Source organism: Magnolia sinica, chromosome 13 (assembly GCF_029962835.1).
Source record: "Magnolia sinica isolate HGM2019 chromosome 13, MsV1, whole genome shotgun sequence".
Lineage (NCBI taxonomy): Eukaryota > Viridiplantae > Streptophyta > Magnoliopsida > Magnoliales > Magnoliaceae > Magnolia > Magnolia sinica.
In genome coordinates, this window is record NC_080585.1 from 29,999,821 (window position 1) to 30,026,890 (window position 27,070).

The window sequence follows — 27,070 nt, forward strand, 5'->3', positions numbered from 1 at the left end:
AGAGTTTTCTTTAAATAACTTTTTACTTTTTAAGTGGCCAAAACACTAAATTGATGTATGACTTATCTTGAATGTTTGTATGGATTTGTTACATTCATGTTGACTTACATGTATTGTAGGATGATGATTAGAAATCAAAATATCTTTTTCTGTTGGTGTACAGAATCAAATGGTGCCTTTTCAATTTAATTCTACATTCAAAAAAGGTAACAAGAATATAAATTATCAAGGGACCTTTAAAAGTTTTTTTAAGGAAATTTTCTTGAAAAACAAAATGAAGAAAATATTAAAAATAAAATAAAAAATCCTTTAACACTATTATGACATGGTATTACTTGGTGTATATCGATCTTAGAAAGGATGATTACTGAGTTTTTAACCTTTTTTTTTCTAATTTATTTATATTTTTCTTATTCTTAAAAAAATCATAAAATAATATTACGATTTAAGATTGTGATACGATTCAACCCCTATTACGATTTGCGATACAATAATAATTTTGGCAACATTGGTCCCAGGTGATCAAAATACATTACATATCTACTGAATCTCAACATAAGAACTCAAAAGGTGTATAAAACTCTACAACAACGACCCTTGAAGTCCTTTTGCAATTTTAAGTTTGAGGATAAGTTTAGGTTAGTGCATGATCAAGTCAATTCAATCTAAATACAATGGATACCATTTGGTTAATGCAATCCTCCACATATAAATAACCAATCAAGCCGGGAACTAGATCTCAATTACAGATAACATCCATAATTCCATGTGTGAAGGATGACAGCAACTTAATGCCCAATGGTGGAGATCAATTACAGATAACATCCATAACTCCATCTGTGAAGGATGATAGCAATTGAATGCCCAGTGGTGGAGATTAATCCATTTAATGATAAATCGCATAAAAAAAAAGTGGGTCCATCCAATCAACAAAAGAATCACTCGAGTCAAATTGGTTTTTAGGGCACACATAAAGCCAAGATCTATGTGTAGCTAAGCTGTGCGCAGTTCGTTTCTAAAGAGCGATTGGGATTGTCTGCAAAACTCGTAGCATTGGCAACAATAAAGCTATGTGGGCCCACCATGTTGTCTATGGGAAATCCACTCCATCCCTTAGCTGTGCTGCCTGATACTATGCCCTAGGGCCAAAATTAAGCTGGATCCATGACCCAAGTGAGAATGAGTATGGGATGCCAATAATAGGTTTGTGTGTGGGGTCACCATGGTGTGTATATTTTATCAAACCCGTTTACGGGTGGCAATGGGTTGGCTTGAGGCCAGGCCAAGGTCAGCCCAAGCAATGCAGGACAATTAACCACTTGCTCTAAAAGCTTGAACTGATAGAGTATGGTGAATCAATCCCTTTATCTCATAGCCCAGGCCCGAACCTCCCTTGTGGGTTCCACTTCACATGGGTTCTGCTTCACACGAGCCACCCGCCTCACACAGGTTGCCCACCTCGAGTGTGCCCCTACATCCCACGTGCCACCCCACTCCAGCCCAGTGTGAAAATGCCACTGCATTACTAAGTCTGACATTTACTAAAACCCGACCCAACCCATTACCCCGTGCCCCGACCCGACCCATTTAAATTTACCAAACCCAAGCCCGACTAAACCCAACCCATTTAAGTATAATCTCGTCAGGCTTGATCGACCCAACCCGATCCTGCATGACCACACTTGGTTTAAGGATGGATTATGGGGCTAAAGATACACCAACTTGATCCAATTGGTGAATACATACCCACATAGATACATTCATGTATCTACTTATTGTTTATTAATTTGTTTTGGCTTTTGTGTTGGGTCAACAAAAACCTGTTAATAAATATACATGGGCTGGTTGGGTCAGGTATGGTTCAAACCAAACCTGACCCATTTACTAATGGACCTTATTTTTTAATCCAAACCCGCCACACAACCCATTCAGCTTGGCCCAAACCAGCTTCAAAAGTGGTCAGGTTAACCCATGGGCCAACCGGAGCCATTGCCACCCCTAAATCCGTTCATCAGCTGTGACTCTTCAGGAGGATGGGAAGATTGTAAAAAAACAGAGAGGGAGGGAGGGAGAGCCTAATCAAGACTGAGGCAGACAGAAAAACGTGAGGTTTTAGGCACAATTTTACATTGTATGTGCTGAAAAACGTGTCGCAAGGGTGTGGGAACCTGATCATAAACACAGACACACATACCAGTCATATACACATACAATCCTAGTTATCCATTTTATGGAAAGTACAGAGGGGCCAGGGATCAACATTCTAAGTCAAAAGTCTTTAATTGGATGGCTACAACTCTATGATTAGTGTAATTTACTTACAGAGCAATCTAATGTAGGGAACATGATGCACAGACAGGATTCACAGATGGCTCAACTATAACTACGTTGGAGTGGAAACAAATCAAGACCAGTTCACTAGGCATAGCCTGGGTTTTGAAATGGTCAGGCTGGATCTTCGACCAGGCCATTTCAAAATTTTAATTTTGATGGGCCCAGGCCGGGCCATCGCCACCTTCTAGATGATGCACAATGACCCGAAAAGCTGCTCATGTGGTAGAAAAAGAAATGCTAAGTGGATAAGGTTGAATGCATTTTGAAAGTTCACTTGCCTCACAAATGGAATGAATGGACAAGCATGCATGATCGGAGCTGCTCATCAGGTAACCTCTGCATGTAGTTGAATGTGCAAAAAGTCAGGCCGATCCAATCATCAGGTTGATCAGAATGTCATGGCTCAAAAGGGTGACTACTCGAATGCCATATGATGCTAGCTCAACCAAACACACCCATGTGATTTTCATTGGTTTCAACTGAGCGCCTGGCAGATGTTTTCAAGACCTTGACCATTCGTCTGGCAAGGCCCACCATATATGGCCCATGGCTGAAAAATTAGACCGGTTCCCAAGCGTTGGACGACTGCTGCCCTTCCTCGTGCCCTATTCCACTCAAGCGGTTAAGATCTTCCAATCATACTTGATTATTTTCAGCTCTGTTCCCTCTTCTTTCTCTAGGTGAACTGTAAATACAAAAACAAGGCTCTAAGGATTATCAGGACCAATGTAGGCTAGTGGGTCATGAGCAGACAATTAGAACTTAACGCTCAAGTGTGCATTTTATTTTATTTTCGAGCAAGTGCTCTCACACTGGGAATTGAGAAAATTGTTGTATGAGTTGTACTGACAAGGGTATGTTCATGGTAATGCTAATACAATAATGAAGACTATGATGATACTCAATGGGAAAATGGTTGGGGGGATAGAGCATTGACGATGAAGAATGCCTTAGTCTTTATTTTAAACTCCATATGTTTGAAAAGATTGAAAGATTGTAAATGTTAGACACAGATATTAAACTCCATATATTTCAAAAGAATGAGTTCTAGGTACGTTTCAAAAGATCTTCACCGAAACTTTTATCTGTTACCACTTTGATCTTACACGTAAACAGTATATATACATCATGTGAATATAGATCTTTTCATTTACAATGTTTTCTGATTCATGAACACATTAACTTATCATTGTAAGGTTCTTTGGCATTTTTGTTTGGGTTACTGATAGATATTAACTGTTTTAAGTTTTACAGATTGGTAACAGGCACACACCTGAACTTTTTTATTTTTATATTGGATATACACATCATGTAGATACAACATTGATCTTGAACTTTTTTGTATTCTCCATTTTGCTGGCCTTTCTTATTGCTTTAACAGACACACTGACCATTTTCTAAGGGTTGTTGCCAAAATAAACCTGAACCTTTTGCTAACTATAGTTGTTGTTTGAGGTAACATGCAATGAACAGTAACGGAATAACCAGGATATACATGTATATGTACATACTTACCCAAGGTATCACATGGAACAAGTTGTAGATGAGAACCCCAAGCAACTAGCTGCATGTGGGGCACACCATTGCGTGGGTGGGTGTGGGTGTGGGTGTGGGTGTAATGTCCAACCTGTCAGTAGGGTCTCCCCATCATGAAAATGAGATTCCCGAAAAATCAGGCTGACCTAAATCATTAGTTGCACCACACCATCGAAAAACACTAGACCACCACCCAAAACCTCCAAATTTATGTGAGTGTCCACTGATGGATAGATTGGTCTATTTTTGGGGCGTTCCATTTTCGCTTGGGGTGAGCCCACTGGATGAGTTGGATACCATACCACGCTGGGCCCCACATCCAGCTATGTGCATGATTTTCTAATCTACAACTAGGAGACATTCTCATTTGTGCATGTAGAATGGAATGCCGAGGAAGGATGCTATGACAAGAGCATAGAAATTAATGAATGAGAAACTCTTAAAGCGTAGTAGTAAAATGCTGCATCATGCATATGCTATCCACACGTATGTAGTATGCATGCATACATGCCTGTGAACACAAGGATAGATTGATTAAATCAAGGAATTTATAGTTACAACTTGGGTGGGAACTAATATTACAATTAACAATAATAATATTATTATAACAAATTAATGGTGGTGATATATACACTATGAGGTTTTGTTCGAATGGGCTCACACAAAAAACAAACCCATTATATCCATTGGTTCAAAATGCATGGGCTCGTAATGAATTAACCAAAAACAAGTATGACATATAAACAAGACTAGGGCTCAGAAACTAGGGTCTAGCCTTAAATCCAACTTTGGCAGGCCCCATATCCTCCCATCAGACTCATGTACGAAAACCAGCCCTCTCCTCCCCTTGATCAAATCTTCGATGCTAAAAGAAAAGAAAAAATATTTGAAAAAAGTCCTAAATTTGTGATTAAGCAGTGGAAAGTGTCGCTTTAGCACACACAAGTCTGACATGGAGGGCATGGGGCCCGCCAAAGCGGGATTTAAAGCTTTATCCTGATTTTATGGAATGTCATACCCAAAAGGAGCCTAGAACATGATACCTTCTTTAAATAAAATGCAATGTCACCTTCAGGCCTAGATCTCAAGACACCGTTCTGCCATAGCATATTGATGAAATATAGAGATTCTTGGACCATTTATCCTGCAACATTTTGAGTGTAATAAAATAAGTGTTACCCTTGACGCGCATAACATACAATCTTATTTTGTCTAACTTGAGAACATTAATGCGAAAGCTACCAAACCTTTTAAACAGAAATAGACTAAAATAACTTGATTTCTATAGAAGAAGAAGAAGACAAAACTGTCCTCAAAAGCATTGAGCAAATCCAAAGGTTGTTATGAGTTTCAGGTAACAGTTCTGTCACCTGTCAACACTGTCAATTGTTGAAATCAGGGATGATCTCAGCACAGGCAGGATTTTTTTAAAATCGAATAATCCAATTTTTCAACTACTCATTGAATGTAGAGATTGTGAAGAGATGAGAAGGGAGACAGAGAATATCAACCTATTACTGAGACAAAATGGTATGCATGATGGGTCCTGCATCAACATGCGCTTTTGTGACCTCATCTAACATGCACATTTTGTGGGCATGGGGCCTATGGTTCAATGATCTGCTGGCCTGTACCAATGAATGGAGGATGGCCTAAAGATCTTCTAGATTAGCTGTCCCTGGTAGTTCAATCGTTGCCCTTCTATTTAGATTTTGTTCTTACTGTATCATTTTCATAACCGTCTATTGTAGGTTTCTGATCAAAGGATTATGATCTTCAAACCTAGAAGATTTGTGAGTCATTCCCAACCCACAGTCAGGACAGTTAGATCAACAAATTGGGATCAGAGAACTACAGGCCATATGTGCATTGAATAAGTGCATCAGACACTTCACCCTGATGCATCAGGACCAACATGGTTTTAAGATTTGAACTTGGTCAGATCCATAACACGTTTTAGAACTATGGGTGGATGCAGGCTGACTTGGACAAGTTGTTAGTTGTTACAGACTTAAGTGATACTGCCCACGTCAGGCTGAGTTGACCCGAGCGACTTGTCCAACCAAAAATTTGTACTGGTAAGTGTGGCCCTTGATTCAGCAATCCAGACCGTTGGTATGTTATAGATCGCCCTGGATGGAGCCCACTCCAAAAAATTTCCAGACTGGAATGGAATATCCTGGCCATCCATATTAGGGACTTTTTTTTTCCAGTTGACGGTAGACTACCATTGCTATATTTCAAATTTCTCTTCATAAAGAATAACATGATAGGTGGCCCAAATCAGGAATTATGCAGGGGGGTTCTCCATCCATGATGTGAATCAACGAACAAATGGTTTGGCTCTCTGTCTGTAGGAATTGGAAATAGGGGATGAGTCACCCACGAATTGGCAGGTATGATTCGCCCCAAGACCAAATGAGTCAGCCCGAGTCCTAAACCATGGGACTGAATAATTCCTACTGAAAATTTCCCAGCTGTGTTGCTATACCTTGACATGGTTACTTGGAAATGTGGATGTGCGCAACGTTTCTTGCGTCACATCCAGCGATTTCCTCTTGGGCGAACTTAGTATGAAAGCAGCTTGATCTGTGTTCGCAGCAGTGGATGTAATCCGGTACCCGCTCTCCCACCGTCTATGGATCCCTTCACTTGGATAGAGGAAATCAAGTTCAACAACCTGAAACGGCACCGAATGAAATTGTGAGTGGGCCCTCCAGTTTCTATCTTCGAATGGTACAAGCACCACTGAACAGGTTACCTGATGAGAATAACCGGCATTTCTTGACATGACGACCCCCCATTTGCTACCTGCAGTGGTCATGGAAGTGACGAAAAAGCCCTCTTTCCATTTCTTATTGATCCATTTGAAAGGGAATTTATCGCTGACATTGTATGACTGTTGAGTGTAAGGTGTTCCTAGAGTAACCAAAAAGAAAAGAAAGAAAAGAAAAAAACAGTCTTAGCATCATTGTTGCCAGAGGTTTCATTAAAACTTTTAAAAAGACGAAGTTCTTAAAAAAAAAGGTTCTTTAAAGCTACAATGAAGTTGATAATTGTTATCAAGCTAATTCGCTACTCTTGTTGCTACATAGAGAGTTCAATCAGCAGAAAAGGTTATGTAGTTGAATTTGACTGAGGTTTAAGGACACTGGATAATATTAAGGGCATGAAAGCTCCCGTCATAACACTTTTGATGGGGGGTTAGGAGGAGAAATTCTCCTAGGAAACGGTTCTCAAGAGAACCCATGAGAAACCTTTGCGAATTCATCCCATGTGATGTGCAAGACATCCAGTCCATGTACCAGACAAGTCACCTCATGAAACCCCTACGGCCTAGAAATCAGCCAGATCCAAAAAATCAGTAGGGACACAGAAAAGTGGGAGGGGGACACCAACCCTTGATTTTCATCGGGGTCCACCTGAGCTGCAAACAGCCTTCTTTTTTGCCTGACCCTTCATCTAATCCCAATGAAGTATCTGTATGACCTGGATTGCATGTACACATTACACGGGATGAGTGCTCAAATGGTTCTCATGAGAACCGGTTCCTAGGAGAAAATTTCTCTAAGGGGACTGAAGTGCAGTGACTTTGCTTCAAATCTTTGTATGGGCTGATGCGTCCTGGTGATAAGATATTCTCAATGGTCATTTTCGATAAGTAGGTACATGCTATGTATTGGCACATGTGAGGGGGTTGTAGATTTCATGGGCGTTTCCACTCTCCAACTATTTTTTAAGCTAAAGGGGAGGGTTGATTTCTTCTCGACCATGGCAAGAGAAAATATAACAAAATACCTGGCAACCAAATGGGCCTAAGGTTTGTGTAACACAATAAGTATAAAATGCTGAATCAGTATGAAAAGTATTATGTTGATGCTCACGAGATCATGCAAATCATCTTTCATTTCATCACACCTCTCTAGGCTTAATTCTAGAATTCAATTCCCAGTGGAATGGCAGAAAAGGATTTATGTAGTCGACCCATGGATATGAATATCGGTAGCATATCGGCCGATACGGCTGAATCATATCCGTATCAGCACGAGCTGATACACGATACGGGGTTGTATCGGTCCGATACGAAAAAATTGCTACGTATCTATCGGCCGATATGGGGCGCATCGGCCCACCGATACGGGGGTGATACAAGCTGATACGCCTATAAAAGCCTAATTTTGATTGATTTTTTTATTTATTTATCCTTCAAAATTTCACGTCTCCTCTTCTTCTTCTTCTTCTTTTTTCATTTCAACCATGGAAGAAGCTTAAAAACTTATTTTAGGTTAGATCTATACCTATTTTGTGATCAAAACAAATTATTTGAATGGGATTCGACAAATCAAAGTGAAGTGGATCATTATAGGAAAATTCAGAAAGAAGGGCAAAACTTAACTTTCTTTTTTATATTTTCATCTTCTTTTTGTTGTAATTCAATGTAATGAGCCATTGTTCACCAATCATGCTCAATTTGTGTTTAATTAGGGCCCATTTAGTTGACCTTCAACAAGTCAAATCGACAGACAACATTCTCATCAAAGAATGGTCTTATACACAATTGAATACATGGTTTTAAAAAAAAAAATGATATATTTTTGGATATCTCAAGTTTTCCTAATTTTCTAATATTTTCCATATTATTTTGCTTTTTTAAAAAAATTCTGACTGATACGGCCCCGATATCGATGCGTGACGCCATATCGTATTATTTTTCTGCCCGGCCCCAATATGCCAACCGATATCAACATTCAGAACCATGAGCTGACCCAATGAGTTGGAACAAGACTTAGATGATGATGATTTTCTTCGTGTTTAATTAATGATTTGCACTTCGACATGGGCGGAGGTACCAAGAAAAGACTTGATGGCCTATTGATCTAATTGAGGATATGGTCCTTGATAGATAAGGTCCTTGATAGAGTGGATTGGTATAACAGGATTCGTGTAGCTGGCCCCAATTAGTTGGGGAAAGGCTTAGATGATGATGATGATAATTTGTGCTTAAACGAGACTCATCTTTCAACTGCATATTAGGGCAGCTGATTGAAGAGGAAACGATTGGAGATGACTCTGAAATCAATCAGTTAACAATCTCTGATTTTTCTTGAAGTTCATAGGCTATCTAGATTTTATTAATATTAATAATATTATTAATAATAATAATATATATATATATATAAATAAATTATCAAAGCCTGGCTGTCTTCAGCACCGATCTACTCCCGGTTAGTTGTGAAAAATTCAGCTAGAAGTGGGGCCCTTAGGTGATCTATCCGCAGATCTGATGCGCCCCAACATGGATAGTCCCCGGATGAAGAAACAGCCCAAGGCCCTTCAATGCGTGGCTGACAAATAGACAGTCAAGAGAAAAATACAGCAGCAGTAGACGTTCAACATAAAAGGCCCAAAGATTGGATGCCTAGGATGTTCAAATCTGGGAGGCTTTATGGGGGAATAATCTATTTAGAATGGCACCCATCGGATCAACAGTCTGGATTGTGGTTCAAGAATCTGTTAACTCGACTCAACTCAGGAGTTAAAACTTGATTCTTAATAACTATCTTTAAATATAAAAATATATTACAAAATGTGAAAATTCATTAAAAAAAATATGAAAAGTTAGCGGAAAATCTGAAAATCCTGGAAGACTCTAACTCCCAAAAAAAAAAAAAAAATCAACAGAAACAAATTTCTCATCGATTCACCCAAAATCCAATTGATTCAAGCTGACTTAGACAAGTTTCTAGCCAGCTCAATAAGCTTCTAAACTATGGTCATGATCACCGAGCCATGGGCCACATTAGTACAGACTCAAGACTCGAGGATACTATACACATTCCCAGGTAAAGGATCACATAAATCATGTTCAGTTATAGAGAAATTGAAGAACTCGAAAGGAAACTCAAAACCTTAAAAACAAGACATGTGAAATGTTTGACTGACCCTTGGACATTACAACCAACGCACTGCCATTGGAAGCACCAGCTATTGTACTGATATAATAATTCTTATCCCACTGTTCGACAATCCATTCCTGGCCAAGAAAAAAAAATGCTCAAAGACTGCAGATATTAGAAATGAGGTTGCGAAATCTAAATGTCAAACGCTTCTGCAGTACTGACCTTGCGCAAGAAAATGGGCGAGAGTTCATAAACCTGGTTAGAGAATCCCGTTCCTGCATCCATAACGAGAGCCCACAGATTTGATGATGAACCCACAGAGCTAATGTAAAGACCATCTTGTTTTCCTTTCTCCACGTGCTGCCGAAGTCTCAAATCCTCAATGTTGTAGTGATATCTGTAGAGAATGGAGAAAACCATTACTAGTTGAGAAAGAGGACATGTCAACATTACATCAGATTTGATGCAGCCGAAAATTTGCTAATTCTGTTGTGAGTTCTGAGACAGTACCATATGGCAAACACCAGCGATGGAAGAGATGTCTATGGGAAGGTGGTGTGTTCTCAGTGATGCAATATGGTACGTGTGACAGACAGTTACATTTTGGGAAAGTTACCAAAATAGATTTATTTCAATTTTTTGAACCCAAAAATTACTCAAGTATTAAAAATTTCCTGAAACACCTGATCAGGAGCGCTTTCCGTTTCCACATAAGAAATGCCTGTTGGAGATCTAAGCTCTACATAAGGTTGGAAATAATGCTTAGATATTTGGCTTGAAAAAATGACACAATTTCACTCTTCAAGAGGGCCACAATGTGGAAACAAAAAGGGTCCTGTAAATGGGGAAAAATCATCATTATATATGAAATTTTACTGAGGTAGGAACGAAGTATAAAGACGTTCATTTTGGCTAAAAAATTTCGTGAGGTTCATGTCTTAGGATTTTTTTAAAAAATATTTGAGTAGTTTGGGGGGGAAAAAATAAAAATAAAAGGTAATTTTCCCTTACATTTTCTTGTCATACTTGGCCGCTATTGTGAATTGAGTAGCACAAAAAAAGTAAGATTACAAACGACAGCCGCAATCAAGTTTGCACTAACGCTCTCTGAGGTTGAGTCTGGATGCCCAAGCAAAATGATTTCCAAACATTCACTTCAATCAAGAAGGGATAACAAAAGTTAATGATAGTTCCTTTTCCTAGCGTTCACAAAGAAGAAGCTCTCAAATTACTTTTGAGGCCAATTTGAAAGCAAATTGCAAATTGGAGCCAAGATCCCGAACATCAATTGCAAGTTGGAAAATTAACTTGGTTATTGGTGGTTGCCACTTTATTAGACTAGTAAACAGCAATTCAATTCTTTAGTGCATCCAAACACACCCTGTAGCTATCTACTTACTAGAAGAGGCAGAAAGTAAGAATGGAAACAAGACCAAGATAAAGAAACCAGAGCCAGAGACAAAGTAGAAGACAAACAGCAACAACTGGATCCAAGCCCCATAAACAGCATTGAGAAGATTGGAAGCAAAATCATACACATTGTGATCATCAGTTTCATCTAGCGTTGGATCCCCAAAATCAACACTTTTAAATTAATAGAGGGTAGACAGAAGACGTGGGATGATGACGCATTAGATATGGCAATTATGGAAAAACCAACGACAAACATGTCAAAAGAGTTATATTATTGAAAGAAAGTATTGCATGTATCTTCATGACAGCATACAAAAGAGAAAGCAATACAAATACAATAAGACAACATAAGCAGTACAAATATAGGGATTGGATGAAGTGCCTTTGGAACCATGGGAGGTACCATGCCTCCATGTTGCTGCTGCACACATGGTCCATATAGAGTGTATTGAAACAGTTCATTTGAAAGGAAAATTGGTATATGGGCCTCCAAAAATCACACTGTTTGGACAAAATCCTAACACATCAATCAGTGGCATATACATAAGAACTAAAAGATAAAAGTCAGCTATGCTTCATATTCAGTGAGAAAAAGGTCCATTTATTAGATGGTTAGGATAGCCCAAACAAAGACTTTTTATAAGTCAATCAATGGCAGAGGCGGCAGCATGCCTAGTTTGGATCTTCATACTCATGTGACACATGTATGGTACACAAATTGGAGGCACAAAAAATGCAGTGGCTCAGGGGGCAGTGGATCAGCTCCCTACAAATAGGGCTGTTATGGTGTCAGACATAAGTATGGAATAACAATATTTGAAAGTCCATGCCTTCGACCCAACCCTTTAAAAGGATCAGCAAAAACATAAATGCTAACTGTTTCTCTAAGGCCATGTTTGGATACTAGGGATTCCATGACAAACAATGGGAAAGGGTTTTCCTTTGATGCTACAAATTTTGTTGTTTGGATAGCTAAAAAAGGATGGATTCCACTAAGCAATCATTACACTTCTCCATAATTTGAATTCTTAGCAGAAGAGACTAGGTGATATTTGTGAGAGGAATATGACATGTCCACTTGCTATCCAAACAAGACCTCTAAAAATGGAATCCATATTTCAATAGTGTTTATGGAAATCATCGCCTCCCCATAGGGTAGTTTTTTTTTTTTTTTTTTTTTAAATCTTTTTGTAAATTGTATTCTTTTAGGCTTGGGCCTTTTTCTAATGAAACCGTCACCTTTCAAAAGACCTCTGTATTTGTGTTTCCCACTATAACGCAGCACATACAAAAAGTAAAGAAAAAAAAGATACAATGTAGATTAAAAAAAATAAATCCATAATAACGTTGATGCATGTCCAATGTGTTGGATATGGCAATTTATTGAGTGTTGTAATTGCACAATTGTAGGAAATTATTAGATAATGGAAGCTTCTTTCTAGCCAAGACCATTGACAAATTCCTCCATCAGGCCATGTGTCAGAAGTCAGAACAAACGGCAATCACTACTATTACATACTTTCGCATCCTAGTTTCCCATTGTTTACCTTTGTTTCATGGGTGAGTGACCATTATAGACTGTGACCCACTGAGTGGCTGGAGTCCCTAATCGAACTTTCTTCTTCGGTTGCCCATCATTTTCCAATTCAACATGCAACCTTCCCCTTTTTGACCCCACCTGCATGGAAAGGAGAGGACAGCTTAGTCAAAGGAAAGAAAATCCATGAATATCCGACAACAAATAACTCTATAGCACATTATGAATGCAAGAATGAAAAACGTTGCTCATCAAGTAATCAAAACTCAGTCCCGGAATGCAAATTGCTTGCATGGGGACTGAAACCATTATGACTCAGGTCTGAAATACATTCATGTCCCCACAGGAGGATAGATTGATGACCACCAATAACAAGTCAACTCGGTTTTGGCCAAGTTTTGATTCAGTGGAACTCATAGCTCATGCCAATTTTAATAACAAATGACACTCCAACAATCCAGCCAAGCCATCACGTCAAATAATAATAATAATAATAATAATAAAATAAAAAATCAGTAAAAGAGCAATCACCTTTAGAGCCCCGTCAGTTCTAATAGGTCTTAATAATGCATTAGATCCGATGCTTCCTTCAAAAAGGGAAATAAGCTTTGAGTAATTCGGCTCTTCGTCAAATTTCATATTTGTCACCATCTCAAGAAATTGTTGAAATGGGAAAGGGCAGAGGCTACAAAGTGTCTCAGCAGGAGTTGCCATCTTCTTCTTACAGACAAGAAAGCCTTTGTTCTCTCCCTGCATGCAGTTTCAATGATCAAACAAGCATCAAATAAAAAAATACAAAGCTATAATCTACATAACCATATGATCACCAACCTGAAGATATGCTTAGTATCCAAGGGTTTTCAGGTTGTGCATGTGAGGACCTGGATTTTGAACTGGTCGGGCTGGGCTTCCCAGGTCAGGGCCTATTCAGAATATTGATTTGATTGACCCAGGCCTGGCCCATTGCCAGCCCTAATTAAAAGACTTAGCAATCCAGTCCTTCGGCTTCTTCAGTTAACAGTAGAGTTGATGGATTTCTTTTGTTAACCATCTATTTGAAACCACCAATTGAAAGATTAGGATTGTCCTCTGAAGCAGATTCAGAATTTGGAGTAAGCTGAGCTTTGCTAAGCATGCATGTTCAATAAAGCTCATGCACGCACCACATGCCCAAGAACCAGATTGATCCACTGGTCAGGTCGGGCCACAGTTTGCAAAACAAATGTATGGCTATGAAAAAATTGGCTCAAGTTTCTAACCCATCCACCTGTTTCCAATATTCGGTCCCACATGCTCATTGGAACAGACATTATTTCTGGGAAAACACGTACTAGGTCGAACCAATTGGATGGATGAATTAGATCAATCAGATGGATGAATTAGATCTCGCACATATATGCCATGCTGGCACATGGGTGCTTAGAAAAGCTCTGAGCATGCTTGATCCATGGTGGTGCCCCATTGAAGTGCAATCAGATCGATGGTCTGAAGAACCAACCATGGACCCCACTTACACACAAGGAAAACCCAAGAAGACTACAGCCCTGTTTGGTAGCCACCCGTGAAAAAGAATTTTTTGAACCAGATTTTGGTGGAAATCAAAATTTGAAAACTTAGTTCTAGAAATCTAATATTATATACACTTTGTTTGGATGACTCTCTCTATTCTATCTATTTTCTTAAAATGTTGTTTAGAGGTTATTGTTTGGAAAAAAAATAAAAAATACAAGATAATACAACATGATGACAATCAAAAGTACACTTCATGGACAACTCAAATCAATGACTGGACCTCTATTATAATCAAAGCGGACTGTTCATTTTCCTAGTCATTGATCAAAGTGACTTTGAAAGAGACTGGCAATCAAAGGTAGGGTAAGGCTGTCATGATGGACTGTTAACTTTGCTCAGATTAATATGGACTATTGCTTTCTTTGGCTGTTAATCTGAAGGCCAGGAGCATTTGATCAGAGAGACTTTCAAAAGGAGTTGTCATCCAATGTGGGCCCCACATGATGGATGGCCCAAACCAGTAATTGCACCTTTCTGGTAGTAAATAGGAAAACACTTGGGTACCTTACCTAGGTACCTACCAGGGTTACTTTCACTAACGTGGGGTAAATGACTTAGGCTGCATGAAATCCATGTTGTCCATCAGGTGCACCACAACTTGTTTGGCCTTGATCCCAAAGATTAAGCTGATTCAACTCTTAGGTGGCATAAGATTATACCTAAAACTCCAAATTCAAGTGGCATGGCCCACCTGTGCGTTGGAATGCTGTGATATTTGGCTAAATTCCTTCACACTGATGAGGCAAATCAGATAAATGGATTGGATGGGAATGTATTTTTCCTTTTGAGTTTGCCTTCCGAAGATCACTTGTTGGTTGGACCTATTTTTGTGTAAATTATCTTGACTGTCCATATAGAAGACCATTGATCAAATGGTTTATATTTGTCAGATCAGTATCATGTATGCATGATAGCCCTTTGAATGTGCAACTGAACCCAGGGAACATGCAAGAGCAATGGATTGGACTAAGTGTCCCAATGCAACTTGGAGCACTAGAGCATCTTTCACATTTAAGTAAACCATTTGAATGGTTTTTATTCCACCCAAAACCATAGGGGTGGGCCTACACATCTCGAGTTTTTGAACAATGCATGACCATTACTATGAAAGCAAGAATCTAAAAAATTACGCCGATCAAACATTTCCAGTTATCAAGGTTAAAGACGAATCCAATTTCCTACCACATAGCCTATGTATGGGGCTCACTGTAATGTCTATGTCACATCCACTTCATCCATCAGTTTCGCCATACCATCTTAGGACGGGAGGCTGAAAATCAGGCAGATCCAAAAACTCAAGTGGGTCATACTAGAGAAAACAGTGGGATGGAAACACCCACCACTGAAACCTTACTAGGGTTGAAAATGATGTTTATGTGTCATCCAACCAATAATAAATTTGGTCTCACAAGTATGAAGGGAAAACACAAATATCAGCCTGATCTAAAACTTTTGTGAACCCCAAGAAGGTTACAATGGTAGGCATTTAATTCCAACTGTTTCTTATGGTGCGACCCACTTGAGTTTTGGATCCAACTCATTTTTTTGCCACACATCCTAGCATGAGCTGGCGAAACTGATGGGCAGAGCAGATGTTACATGAACATGAAGGTGGGCCCACCGATCCTTGGGTAACGGAGCTCCCCATAAGAAACTCCCAACCTTGCGGGCGAGTGAGTATTCGAAATTTTTTCCTAAAAAACAGTGCCGTTGCATTTTTTATCTCAACCAGATTTATGCCTTAAGTTCTTTTTAAAAAGAGACATTTAGTATATAAAGTGGCTACCAAACATAGGACTTTCAGATAATATGTTGTGGTGAACATCGCATTTGTGCGAGTGCATTTTTCAGTGTCTAACAAACAGGCCATAAGAATTTCTCGGGTCAAGGATCATATAATTCCCCATTTAATCTATATTAGATGTGAGCTTACCATAAAACCCTGCCAGGGTAGCCTTCCTTTGAGGAGGAATATTAGGGTGTATGCCAATGATTCTAGGTCATCCCTTCTACTTCCTGTCCTACCCAAATGAGCATGTACACTGGCGTATCGTATAGTCCCCCTATCAAAATTAAAATGCTCAATAAAGTGCATCGGATGAAATTGACAATTCAAGATTCAATTCTGTAAATGATGTACAAACTTGAAAACGTCGGGTCTTTGGTCATAGTCGACATGATGGCCAGATGATGCATCCTTCCATCTGGATGCTGAAAAATAAAATAAAATCAAGATTATAAAAATAGACCACAAAAACAAATGGCTTCAAGCAGATAGCTATCATTTAGCAGATGCCTATCAGAAAGAATGCCGATATGATGTGCACTTCATTAAGTTTCTGTGAAATGCTGTGTCAAATGTACATGTGGCAATTGTTTATACTGATTTGGGTCCTTGACAGGTTTGCCTGCTAAATATGGACTGTTGATCTTTTCCTGAGTTAACTGTCCCTCTTTCATGGCAATCACGATTCTTATGGTTAAGGCCCATTGACATGGTGCCCCCATCTAATCAATGGTCTTTATCACTGCAAACAAGTGCCACAGGACAATCACGTTTTGTTACGTGTTTCATGAAAGCCCATGAAGCATGCTTCGCATGGTAGAATTCCTATATTGGAAATCCTCTTTAAAAAATCATCTACGGCCATCTTTGCTTTTCCACTCTGTGATAAGACAGACAGAAGCATCAGGAAAAGGGTTTTCTTTTAATGTGAGGATTTATGCTGCTTGGATAGTGAAGCAAATGGTGGATTTCACCAAGCAATCATACACTTTTTCCATAATTTGGACTCTTGCCACAAGAAACTGGGTGAGTATTGTGAGAGGAATATAACATTTCCACTTGCCACCCAAACAAAAACTCACAATCGGAATTCATGTTCCAACAGTTCTAATGGAAATCTATTGGATAATTATCGTTGTCTTTCTTTTCCATTGGATTCCATGGATTCAAACATGCCCGAAGAGATCCAGAGATCAGCCTTAATGAGATGACATACCCAAACCAAGATCTACAAGATACAACTTCCTCTCATCAGCAGTGCCTGGCTGACCAAGAAGAAAATTCTCTGGCTTTATGTCTCCATGCACAAATCTGGGCCAACCAATAGCTTGCATTAAATTACATAAAAGAATGGTTTTTTCTTCTTTTTTTTTGCTTGCAAAATACATAGTCATAAATAGAAGGGAGACTGATAGTTGGGAAAAACCCTTTAAAGTGAAGCTTCTCTAGTATCGATATTGCCTCCACAGCTATACATGCAACCATCTCTTCAGATAGCCTGTTAAAGGAATGCAGTAAAGCTAAACTAACATAGGAAAACACATAGGAAAACAATATTGGGTCCTATGCATCAGAACAAATCTTCTACATCCATTGCACAGAAGTGGGGCCTGTGGTTTAGCTACCCAAATTGTTGCTCTGATGGGCTCCCACATAAAATCGGGGATGCTCAAAAAATTCCAAGATTGGAAGTTCTTCATCGCCATATTCATAAGTGCCTACTTTTACGCTACATATCAAAGGGATAGTGTCATCGAATCTAGAAGATTTACGAGACCCTTTGCCAGTGGAGGCCATCAGATCAAGGTTCCAGATCAGCAAACCATGAGCAAGCCCAACTAGGATGCAAAAGTCACATCAGAACGCTCTTCATGTCCTCATGCATTTGGATCTTTTAATTCCTCAATAAAAGAATCTTGAACGGAAGGTTTGAAAACTGATATTTCATACTTCTGGTTGTTGTTGTTCCAAACATCCCAAAGACTTGGACCTAGCATGTCCATGACCTAGAAATCATTGCCAAAACAACCAATATAGTGAGTACATAAGAAATACTCGTCATTAAACATAACCTAATACTTGTTAAGATATGACAATCCAACTCACCAGAATATAGTAGTCTCCTTGGCAACCCTTGTAATGGACCAAAGGAATCCCATAACAACCATTGAGATTGCTTCATGAACGAAAAGGTAAGATTGGTATTTGGACTAGAGTGATAAATAACCATTAAAAAAGGACATATAAGCTCACCTGTAAACTTGCCACTCGTAAGGAGGACCATGATAGCACCCCTTACTATTGCGATGCTCAAACTTCAATGCAACCTATAAAAGAAGATAAGAAACCAAGGTGAACAACACAACAGGTTCGGAAGTATTAGCTGGTCTCCTAAAACCACACCACCAAAAGAGAGTGATTACTGGGAATGTTACCGGCATGAAGAGGAACAGGGATCCCCCTTGCAGAACAGGCAAGAGCATGGAACACTTGTGTGAGGTCCAGGCTGTTAATCAGGCGGAAACAACAGCCAACATGCAATGGCCCAAAAGTTATGTTAGTCCGTTCATCACAGGGATACGTATACTGAATGTGGACCCTTGGGTCAATTTACTTCAACAACCCATTTTTAATGAACATGTGTGGCCCACCTGATGAGTGGACTGGCCTTATTTTTGGTCCGGCACCTGATGAATGACCTGGATGATACACGCATGTATCCCATCCTCATGAGTGCACCATGAAGAGGATTCCCTGTTCACATGAATACCCTAAGCAAGCAAGCCTCAAAGACCAAAAGAATTCGCCGGTACCTCATATGCGTCTGCTCCTGTACGCCCTATGCCACCACTCACCCTTCTCCCAACATAAACTTGCCCGAAACCACCTTTACCCAATTTCCTATCTATTTTATAAACAGGAGAATTGCCTAGTTGTACCTGGAAAATAGAATCGCAATAGTAAATTCAATAAGCATGAAATAATGCACAGCTTCTTTTTGAAGTTGGGCAGCTCTGAATCGGGATTAGAAACAATGCCAATTAAGAAATGGATTGCCAAATGACCCATATTATTGGGTTAAGTGTACACAGATATGTTATTGGGTCCGTATGGTTCAAAACATACCGAATTCCGAGATATGGGACAAACATGCAGAATAGGCAATTTATTCTCGTTGGTACAAGTAAATCAAGCACGAGTGCACATTTTCAACCAATGGTAGGTTGAATGGGGAGGCCATGGTGTGGAATATTATGTTCTGCCACAATCTCAAGGATGAAGAAATAGTTGGTTTTGAAAGGTCGCTGGGTGTTTTGAACAAGGTGATAGTTTATGTAAACGAACTGGATCAGAAGATTCAAAGATGTCCACAAATTGTAGCTTCTATCAATTGTTCTTCTTTCACATTAGTGCTTTTGGCAATTAGGTTGCCTCTTTGGAGAAAGTATGGAACAACCCATCCCTCAGAGGCTTTCAGATGGACAGCCACCCCCAATATGATATTGACCTTGGATAATCTGAAGAAATGAGCATTTATTTCTTTTCTTGGGAAGGTGCAAAATCTGTTGATCATTTTCTATACATTGTCAAATGGCAACACAGGTCATCATCATCATCATCCTCTAAGCCTTATCCCAGTTAGGGCCGAAAGTCGGGCAGGTTCAACCCGACCGACCTGACATTGGGTTGGGCTCGGGCATGATGTATCGGGTTCGGTCTCGGGCTTGGGCTCTACAAACACCAACCCGATAAAAACTTGGGTCAAGCTTGGATTGAGGTCTTGGGTCGCCCGACCCAAACCAAACCCGATTGATATATAAGTTATTTATAAATTATAATTGAGCACGGATCGTTTGTGTTAAAGGCACAGGAAATTCCAGTGCTGTCGAGTTTCATTGGTCCACGTCATTTCCGATGACTTAAGCCAACAAGATATGCCGGATTTCTCTCTCTCAAATAAATTGCGCGTTACACAATACGACTTTTAAAGCAGTAGTTGTCCGATATTTTAGCTTGTTTGTTTAAAAAAAATGAAATTCTTTATGATAAATAATTACATATATAATTAATAAAATCATACATACAAAAAATAAGACATATAAAAAATAAATAAATATGATAGACTAATGTAATAATGAAAATATTAGCATGTCTCCACACGACCAACCCAACCAACCCGGCCGAGCCCAATTGGGTTGGGCTTGGGTTGAGAATTCCCAACCTGAGGTTGGTTTGGGTTGGGTTAGGGTTGAGGTATATAGGAACCTTGGGTTGGGCTAGGGTTGAGCACCAACCCGACCAAACCCGCCCAACTTTCAGCCCTAATCCCAGTTAATAATTGGGGTTATAGCATTCGAAAGAAACTCAAAACTGTAACAAAAGAAGCTGAACAAATATACCCTTTCGGGAACCGGACTAGTGCTTCCTTCCTCTCCAACACCCAACATTTTTTCTGCACTCCGCTCCTCCACAGCCTCGTCCCGAATGGCGACCACCTCTCTCACTCCAACTTCCAGATCAGCATATTCCTCCCCTCCAACCCCAGCAGCCAAAAGCTTGCATGGCTTGTTTTGATTCATCGCTTGAGGCCCTTGGCCTCTACCAGCTGCCCTTGCCCTTGGAGCAATAGCAACTGGTTTAACTGGCTCTGCTAAAGCTAGACCCAATGCTGGCTCATTGGAGGCCTTCCCCCTTCCAGCACCACGCCTCGTTGTTCTTATTGGGCCTGTGACAGGAATCGGCTGCACATCACCAGCCTGTTTTGATCGCAGACGAGGCTGCCGAACTCCACTTCGCAGGTCTGGCGTCATTTATCCATGCAAAATTTAGTGAACCTTGACTATTTTTATCCACTTACAACCACCGAAATCTTGAATATTTCAACGTGAAAAGCTGCCCCAACAAAGAAAGAAAACCCCATTAGGATTCAATGAGGAACAGTTGAAAAACAAAAGAAAAATGCCATTTCCATTTAAGGGCATTCCAGATGCTTAGCACACAATCCAGCAAACAATTATAAAAGCCAACTCAGGATTCAAGGAAAAAAAAAAAACTTAAAAGAAAGAGCATATACAATTAAAACTTTTTTTTTTTTTGGGGTTGCAATTTTGACCATTTGCAGGCACCAAACGGACATAGACGATTAAGATTATCTAATGGAGGAGATTTTTTTGGCATGGCAAGCCCATAACAAGGCTAATCAGATGAACAGTCTAGATCACAGAAATGTGGCCCGCACATGCACAGTTGCTTGATCGAACAAACCATTTTGTACGGTTGGACACCACATGATACCTCAAAGGTGTTCAGAGGTTTTGATATACAATTCAATCAAAACTCCATTCCAGTCCAAGACCCAAAAATTAAAAATTAAAAAAAAAAAAAAATCATTAAAGGTTGCCACAGACACTGATCATATAGAGTCATAGACAGATACAGCAGTCCATTTAAATTATAATTCATAAGTGTCACGGAGGCCAATCTAAAAGAAAATATCAAAAACTTGTTTCGAATGGATGGAGTTACATATGTTCATGCAATACAATCAATCAATTAAAAAAATAACAAACCAACATTCTAGATTCTTTTCTTTTCAAACACTATCTAAGCACATCTATTGAAACCAAAACTCAAAAGCTAGAACAAATCAAAACCAAGTCAATCCAGAAACAAATCACTCCCTCAATCACCATCTAATAACCAAACATTCGTCAATCAAATTCAAGAGATAAGCAATTCAATTCAAGCCCCAAGTCTCATAAAATTCAAAAATAAAAACAAAACCCACTTAGAATCCAATAAAAACTATTAAAAAAAGAATCGTTCTCACTCAAGGGTGTTAAACAGGCTGTTATCACGAAAATCTAAAAATACCAATTTCAATCCTTCAAAGTTGAAGAGCTGATCTAATTGAACCTACCCAAAACCCATCCGGACTCGAAGAATTCACACAGGCTGATTCAATAAAACCCCATTAAACAAGACCCACAACTCCCAATTCTTGTTTTCTTCTCCCATCTGAATCTTACTCAGAATTCAAAATTTCTCGAACAATGTTCCTCCAAACGAAAATCAAAACCACTACAAATCAGCAACAAATCAATCCACACATCACCCATCAACCAAAATCAAACCAATCAAATAAAGAAACAAATCAAAATAAAACCAACACCAACCAATTTCTCATAAATATTCAAACTAAATTTAAAAAGGAAAAAACCCAAATCAATAGATATATCAAAGATGAAAACCCACTAACAGATTTACTCAAATCAATCTCATCACATCATAAAAAGATAAATGAAAAATATTGGGTTGAAGAAATTCAAAAGAGACACGTACCTTTGGATTTCGCATGCAGCTGAAATTAAAAAAAGAAAAAAATAAATAAGAAGCAGAAAGAAAAAACCGAGCTTAATGCTGATATCTAATAATAAATAAAATAGTATTATTATGTTATTAGATTATTGTTAGATATTAGAAAGGAAAAGATCAAGGGTCGGATTTGATCGGATGTATAATAAATATCAAAAAGATGATAGATCGTAGTGATGGATTTCTCACGTTTGATACTGTAGTTGAGTTTAAAAGGGTTTCTTATGTTTGATAAGAGATTATTACGTATCCACCGTACACGTGGCATTCGCGATCAAAATAGTCGAGAACTGTGGGTCCCACTGGGGTTGAGGATGGAAAGTGCATTGCCTGTGCCCCGGGAGCAGATTAGGTGTAGCCTGGGTTACACTGTTAGTGGGTGTTTCCCTGACCGTGGGCCCACCTTGATACATGTATTGTACATCCACGCCGTCCATCAGTTGTTTTGGCTCATTCAAAGGAACGGTCCAAAATATAAAGCAGATATAAATCTCAAGTGGACCACATCACAGAAAAGAGTGGTCATTGAACGCCCACCATTAAAAACTTCATAGGCCTACCGTAATGTTTATTTTCCATCCAACCCTTGATAAGGTCGCACATGACTAGATAAAGGGAAAAAACAAATATCAGATGATCCAAAACGTTTGTTGCCTCTAAAAAGTTTTTAGTGTTAGGCATTCAATCCCGACTGTGTAGTCCACTAAAAATTCAGATTTGTTTAATTTCATGTCCTAAAATGATCTGGAAAACTAATGAACGGTGTGGATATATAACTTATAGATTGAGGTGAGCCCCACGGTGAGCGAAACACCCACTAATGTGTTACCCGGCTAACACCTAATCCGCACCCGGTGCCCCCGTCTATACATGAAGTTCCGGTAGCGGAAGATATATGGGGCCCACTAAGATGTCTAAGTGAAATCCAATCCGTCCATCAGTTTCATAAGATCATTTTAGGGACTGATATCAAAAACTAGGAATATAAATAACTCTAGTAAGCCACACGGAAGGAAAGAGTAGGGATGGAAACACCGACTGTTGAAACTTTCTTGGGGCCCACCTTGATGTTTATATGCCATCGGAACCATTCATGAGGTTATTAAATCTTGGATGAACTGAAAGCGTAATTATTGAGCTGATCCAGAACTTTCTTTGGCCCCACGGAGGTTTCGATTGCAGGCGTTCCATCCCCACTGTTTATGTGGCGTGGGCCACTTGGGTTTTGGATCTGTCTTATTTTTGGACTCGTGTCCTATCATAAGCTATAGAAACTGATGGACAGAGTAGATTTTACAAGTACATGGAGGTGGGCCCTACTTAGCTTGAACTTCATGTGGGCAATGGGGAACAAGCAATTCGCGTCATTTGAGGGATCCTAACCGTTCGGTTGCCCGTTGCTGTTAACCCCAAAATCGAATCACGAAGTTCTGGAATCTTCTGCCACATCTGTTTTACGCAGAGCGTGAAACGCGTGGCCCACCCTGTTGTACATGTGAAATCCATCCGCTCCGTCTATCAGGTGTGCTTCTGGACGCTAGATCTTCTGCCCACTGGACAAAAATCAGCAAGATGAACAGCACAGGTGGGGCACACAGCAAGGAACGGTGGTGATTGGATTCCAACCATAGGTTTGTACGGGAGGCAGCCATGACTTGTATCTTTCATCAAACCCGCTGATGAGGTGTCACTCACCAGGATGGAAGGATGATACAAAATCAGCTGTCGGTCGTGCCTCACTGCAGGATCTTAGAGGTTTTAGACGCAATTATATATTTTTTCCATTGATGTGGCCTACCTAAGTTTTTTATCTGGATGATCTTTTACGTATACGGTTAACATAATGGTTGGCACCTGATGGACGGACTGGATTTACGTGTACAACATGTGGAGTCCAAAGATCTTTGTTACACGCGTTACAGACAATTCCGGGCCTCGATGAATGCAAGTGTTTGGATTATAATGGTTCATGGGACGCGGATTGCAGACTTACGCGGCCTCGCTACCGGACGGTGCTCTGTGGGTCCCACAATGATGTATGTGTTTTATCCATGCCGCCCATCTATTTTGAATCATTATATTAGACATATCCCACAGAGCACCGTTAAAAACTTCCTAAGGCGGTGATTGCCACCATTAAAAACTTCCTAAGGCCCATTGTGATTTTTTATTTTCTATCCAACTTGTTGATTAGATCACAGGCCTGGATCAAGGGAAACATAAAGCTTGATCTGAGAAGTTTTAATGATGGCCCTTTAATCACCATTATTTCCTGTGGTGTGGTCCGCCTGGGACTTGGATCTCTTCATTTTCGGCCTCATGCACTAAAATGAGCCAGAAAATGGCTAGACAGCGGCGATAAAACACCTATCATCATGGTAGGGCCTACAGAGCACCGTCATGTCACGAGTCGCCACAGGCAGTGTCAGGTTGGGAACGGATTAGGTGAGACTAGGCGTATGCAACAAGCCAAACTCAGTCGAGCTGGCCTCGCCTCAGCCACTAGTTGGCCTCAGCTCAAACTCGGCTTAACTTGATCCTTGAGCCTGATTAGTTAGCTTAGCTTGAGCTGGCTTGGGCTAAGATCGAGCCGAATTCGCCATTGAAAATTTCTACAAACATCTAAACTATGACTTTAAAATCTCACTGTTTTATAAATAAAGATAATGATTGTATAGATCTTTTATCAAACACCTTCCAAACAACATAAAAATTGAAAAAAACATCAGAGAAAAATGATATTTGTTTCATGTATATACCTTCTTTGTCACTAGCTACATTTTATTGAGTCATTTTGTCAAACAATTGGTGAGCAACATCAATGGCAAAGTAACCAAGTCATCAAACTAATTTGATCCGAGTTCAATTCAAGCTGGATTTGATCCCGGCTGACTTGAGCCGGTGCCTACTTGAAGCCGGCTGAAACTTATTTTTGAGCTCAAAATATCAGCTTGGCTTAGCTCAAACTCAGCTTCGAACCAAGTTGAATCAAGCTTTTTTCAACTTTAAACCCAGTTGAATTGGGCTTTTTCAAGTTGAGCGGTGGGAGCTAAGCGAGCTAGCTCGGTTCATGTACACTCCTAGGTGAGACCCCGGATCCAGTGATATGGGTGCCCACTGTGATGCATCTGACTACATCCACGCCCTCCATCCCCATTGAAAAGATCATTTCAGGGCATGACGAAAAAAAAAAAGCATTTCCAAATCCCTAATGGACCATAGTACATGAAACGGTGGTGATTGACCAATAGAAACTTCTAGGGGGGCTATGGAAGCTTTGGATCAAGACGATATTTGTGTGGTCTATTATCTAGGTGTTTCTGACCTTATTAACGGTTTGGATGGATAATAAACATTCCGGTGAAATCCATGAAAGTTTTAATGGTGGGGGATTCAACCACGACTGTTTCTCGTGGTGTGGTCCACATAAGATTTGAATCAGCTTCTTTTTTTGAATCATATCCTAAAATTATCTTCCAAAATGTTTTGACGGTGTCGATTTAATGCAGATACATCACTGTGATTCCCACAGGCAGGGGTCCCACCCAATCTGGGCCTCACCAAATCCTCTCCCTGTCAGTTCGCAATCCGCGTCCGTCCTCGTGATGATACGTGGACATGCACTCAACCACTCTACACGTAGGAACACATGTAGCTTAATTCTGACCGTCTAAATTCTGGGGCCTGATGAGTTGTAACCCACAAAATATCGCAATGAATGGATGGTTATTTTAGTATTTTATTAGAATGGCTGGACCATGAATTACGGTCCACCCAGCAGATAACTTCCAACCGTTGATGTGCGGTGCAACATCCAATCCGTTTCATAGGTTGGCCCTATCATAAGATCCCTTTTCATTAAAAAAAAAAATTAAATAAAATCAGCAACAGCCACCTATCAAGTGGACCACGCTTGTACTTTTCTATTTACCAATGGCTAGAAATTTCTTCCTACGGTACGGTCCACCAAATATCGTAAATGGTGCTATTTTTGAAGGAGGCAATCCTCATGGCTGGGCCCACCTATTGGAGGGGTTGGATGTCACATGAACTTAACTGTAAGTTATCGACTTAGTGTACTATAACTCGTGGTGCAACCGATTGGCCTCGAGAACTGCTCTTTAGTGGCCACGAAATGGACGGTTGAATCAGAAAAGACCAGTGGTCGAAATTCAACAAACAAGTGCGTAGGGATGATTGCAGCCGTTCAATTTTTTTTAAAAATACTTATAACCCTTTGCTGGACAGGTTTCCGCAGGTTGATGAAAGCTCGTCATGAATCCACTGTACACGTGGCGCTTGCAATCCAGAAAATCCAAATTGTAGGTCCATTTTAGATTGAACTTGGACCAAAACCTTACGTCGATGGTTTGATCTTGATCATTCAAATGTTAATCATCAAATGGACGGTTAGAAAGAAGTGGTAGAAAGAAGTGGTATGTGTCCAGTACTCCAGACTCAACGTGCAAATATCGGTCTAGATGGTTAGGATTATTCATGAGTGTGTTTTTGGACGATCGACATTAGGGGCATCTAGATTGAGTGAGGGTTGCACGTGTACGGTGGATGTGTGGATGAGTATGATCCACATACTCTACCAAAGCATATACAGTTCTT

At 39.8% G+C, this 27,070-nt stretch overlaps 1 protein-coding gene across 3 annotated transcripts; it reads right to left on the bottom strand.

Moving 5' to 3' along the window:
* Nucleotides 1-2,202: 2,202 nt before the first annotated feature.
* On the bottom strand, nt 2,203-22,622 carry LOC131223421 (casein kinase 1-like protein HD16). Of its 3 annotated transcripts, none has more exons than XM_058218834.1 (18): nt 22,421-22,622; nt 20,479-20,971; nt 18,892-19,017; nt 18,332-18,405; nt 18,185-18,254; nt 18,029-18,084; nt 17,505-17,576; nt 17,295-17,389; nt 16,437-16,503; nt 16,226-16,355; nt 13,252-13,470; nt 12,731-12,861; nt 9,993-10,167; nt 9,814-9,904; nt 6,632-6,789; nt 6,362-6,550; nt 4,914-5,014; nt 2,203-3,019 (listed from the first exon to the last, which is right to left on the bottom strand). In XM_058218834.1, the coding sequence occupies exons 2-17, from the start codon at nt 20,887-20,889 to the stop codon at nt 4,955-4,957; spliced, it is 2,124 nt and encodes a 707-aa protein (XP_058074817.1). In that variant the 5' UTR covers nt 20,890-20,971; nt 22,421-22,622; the 3' UTR covers nt 2,203-3,019; nt 4,914-4,954. The 3 variants fall into 3 exon arrangements, with proteins under 3 accessions (XP_058074817.1, XP_058074818.1, XP_058074816.1); XM_058218835.1 differs by lacking the exon at nt 2,203-3,019 and adding an exon at nt 4,378-4,735; XM_058218833.1 differs by lacking the exon at nt 2,203-3,019 and having other exon boundaries at nt 4,378-5,014.
* Between the last annotated feature and the right edge of the window lie 4,448 nt (nt 22,623-27,070).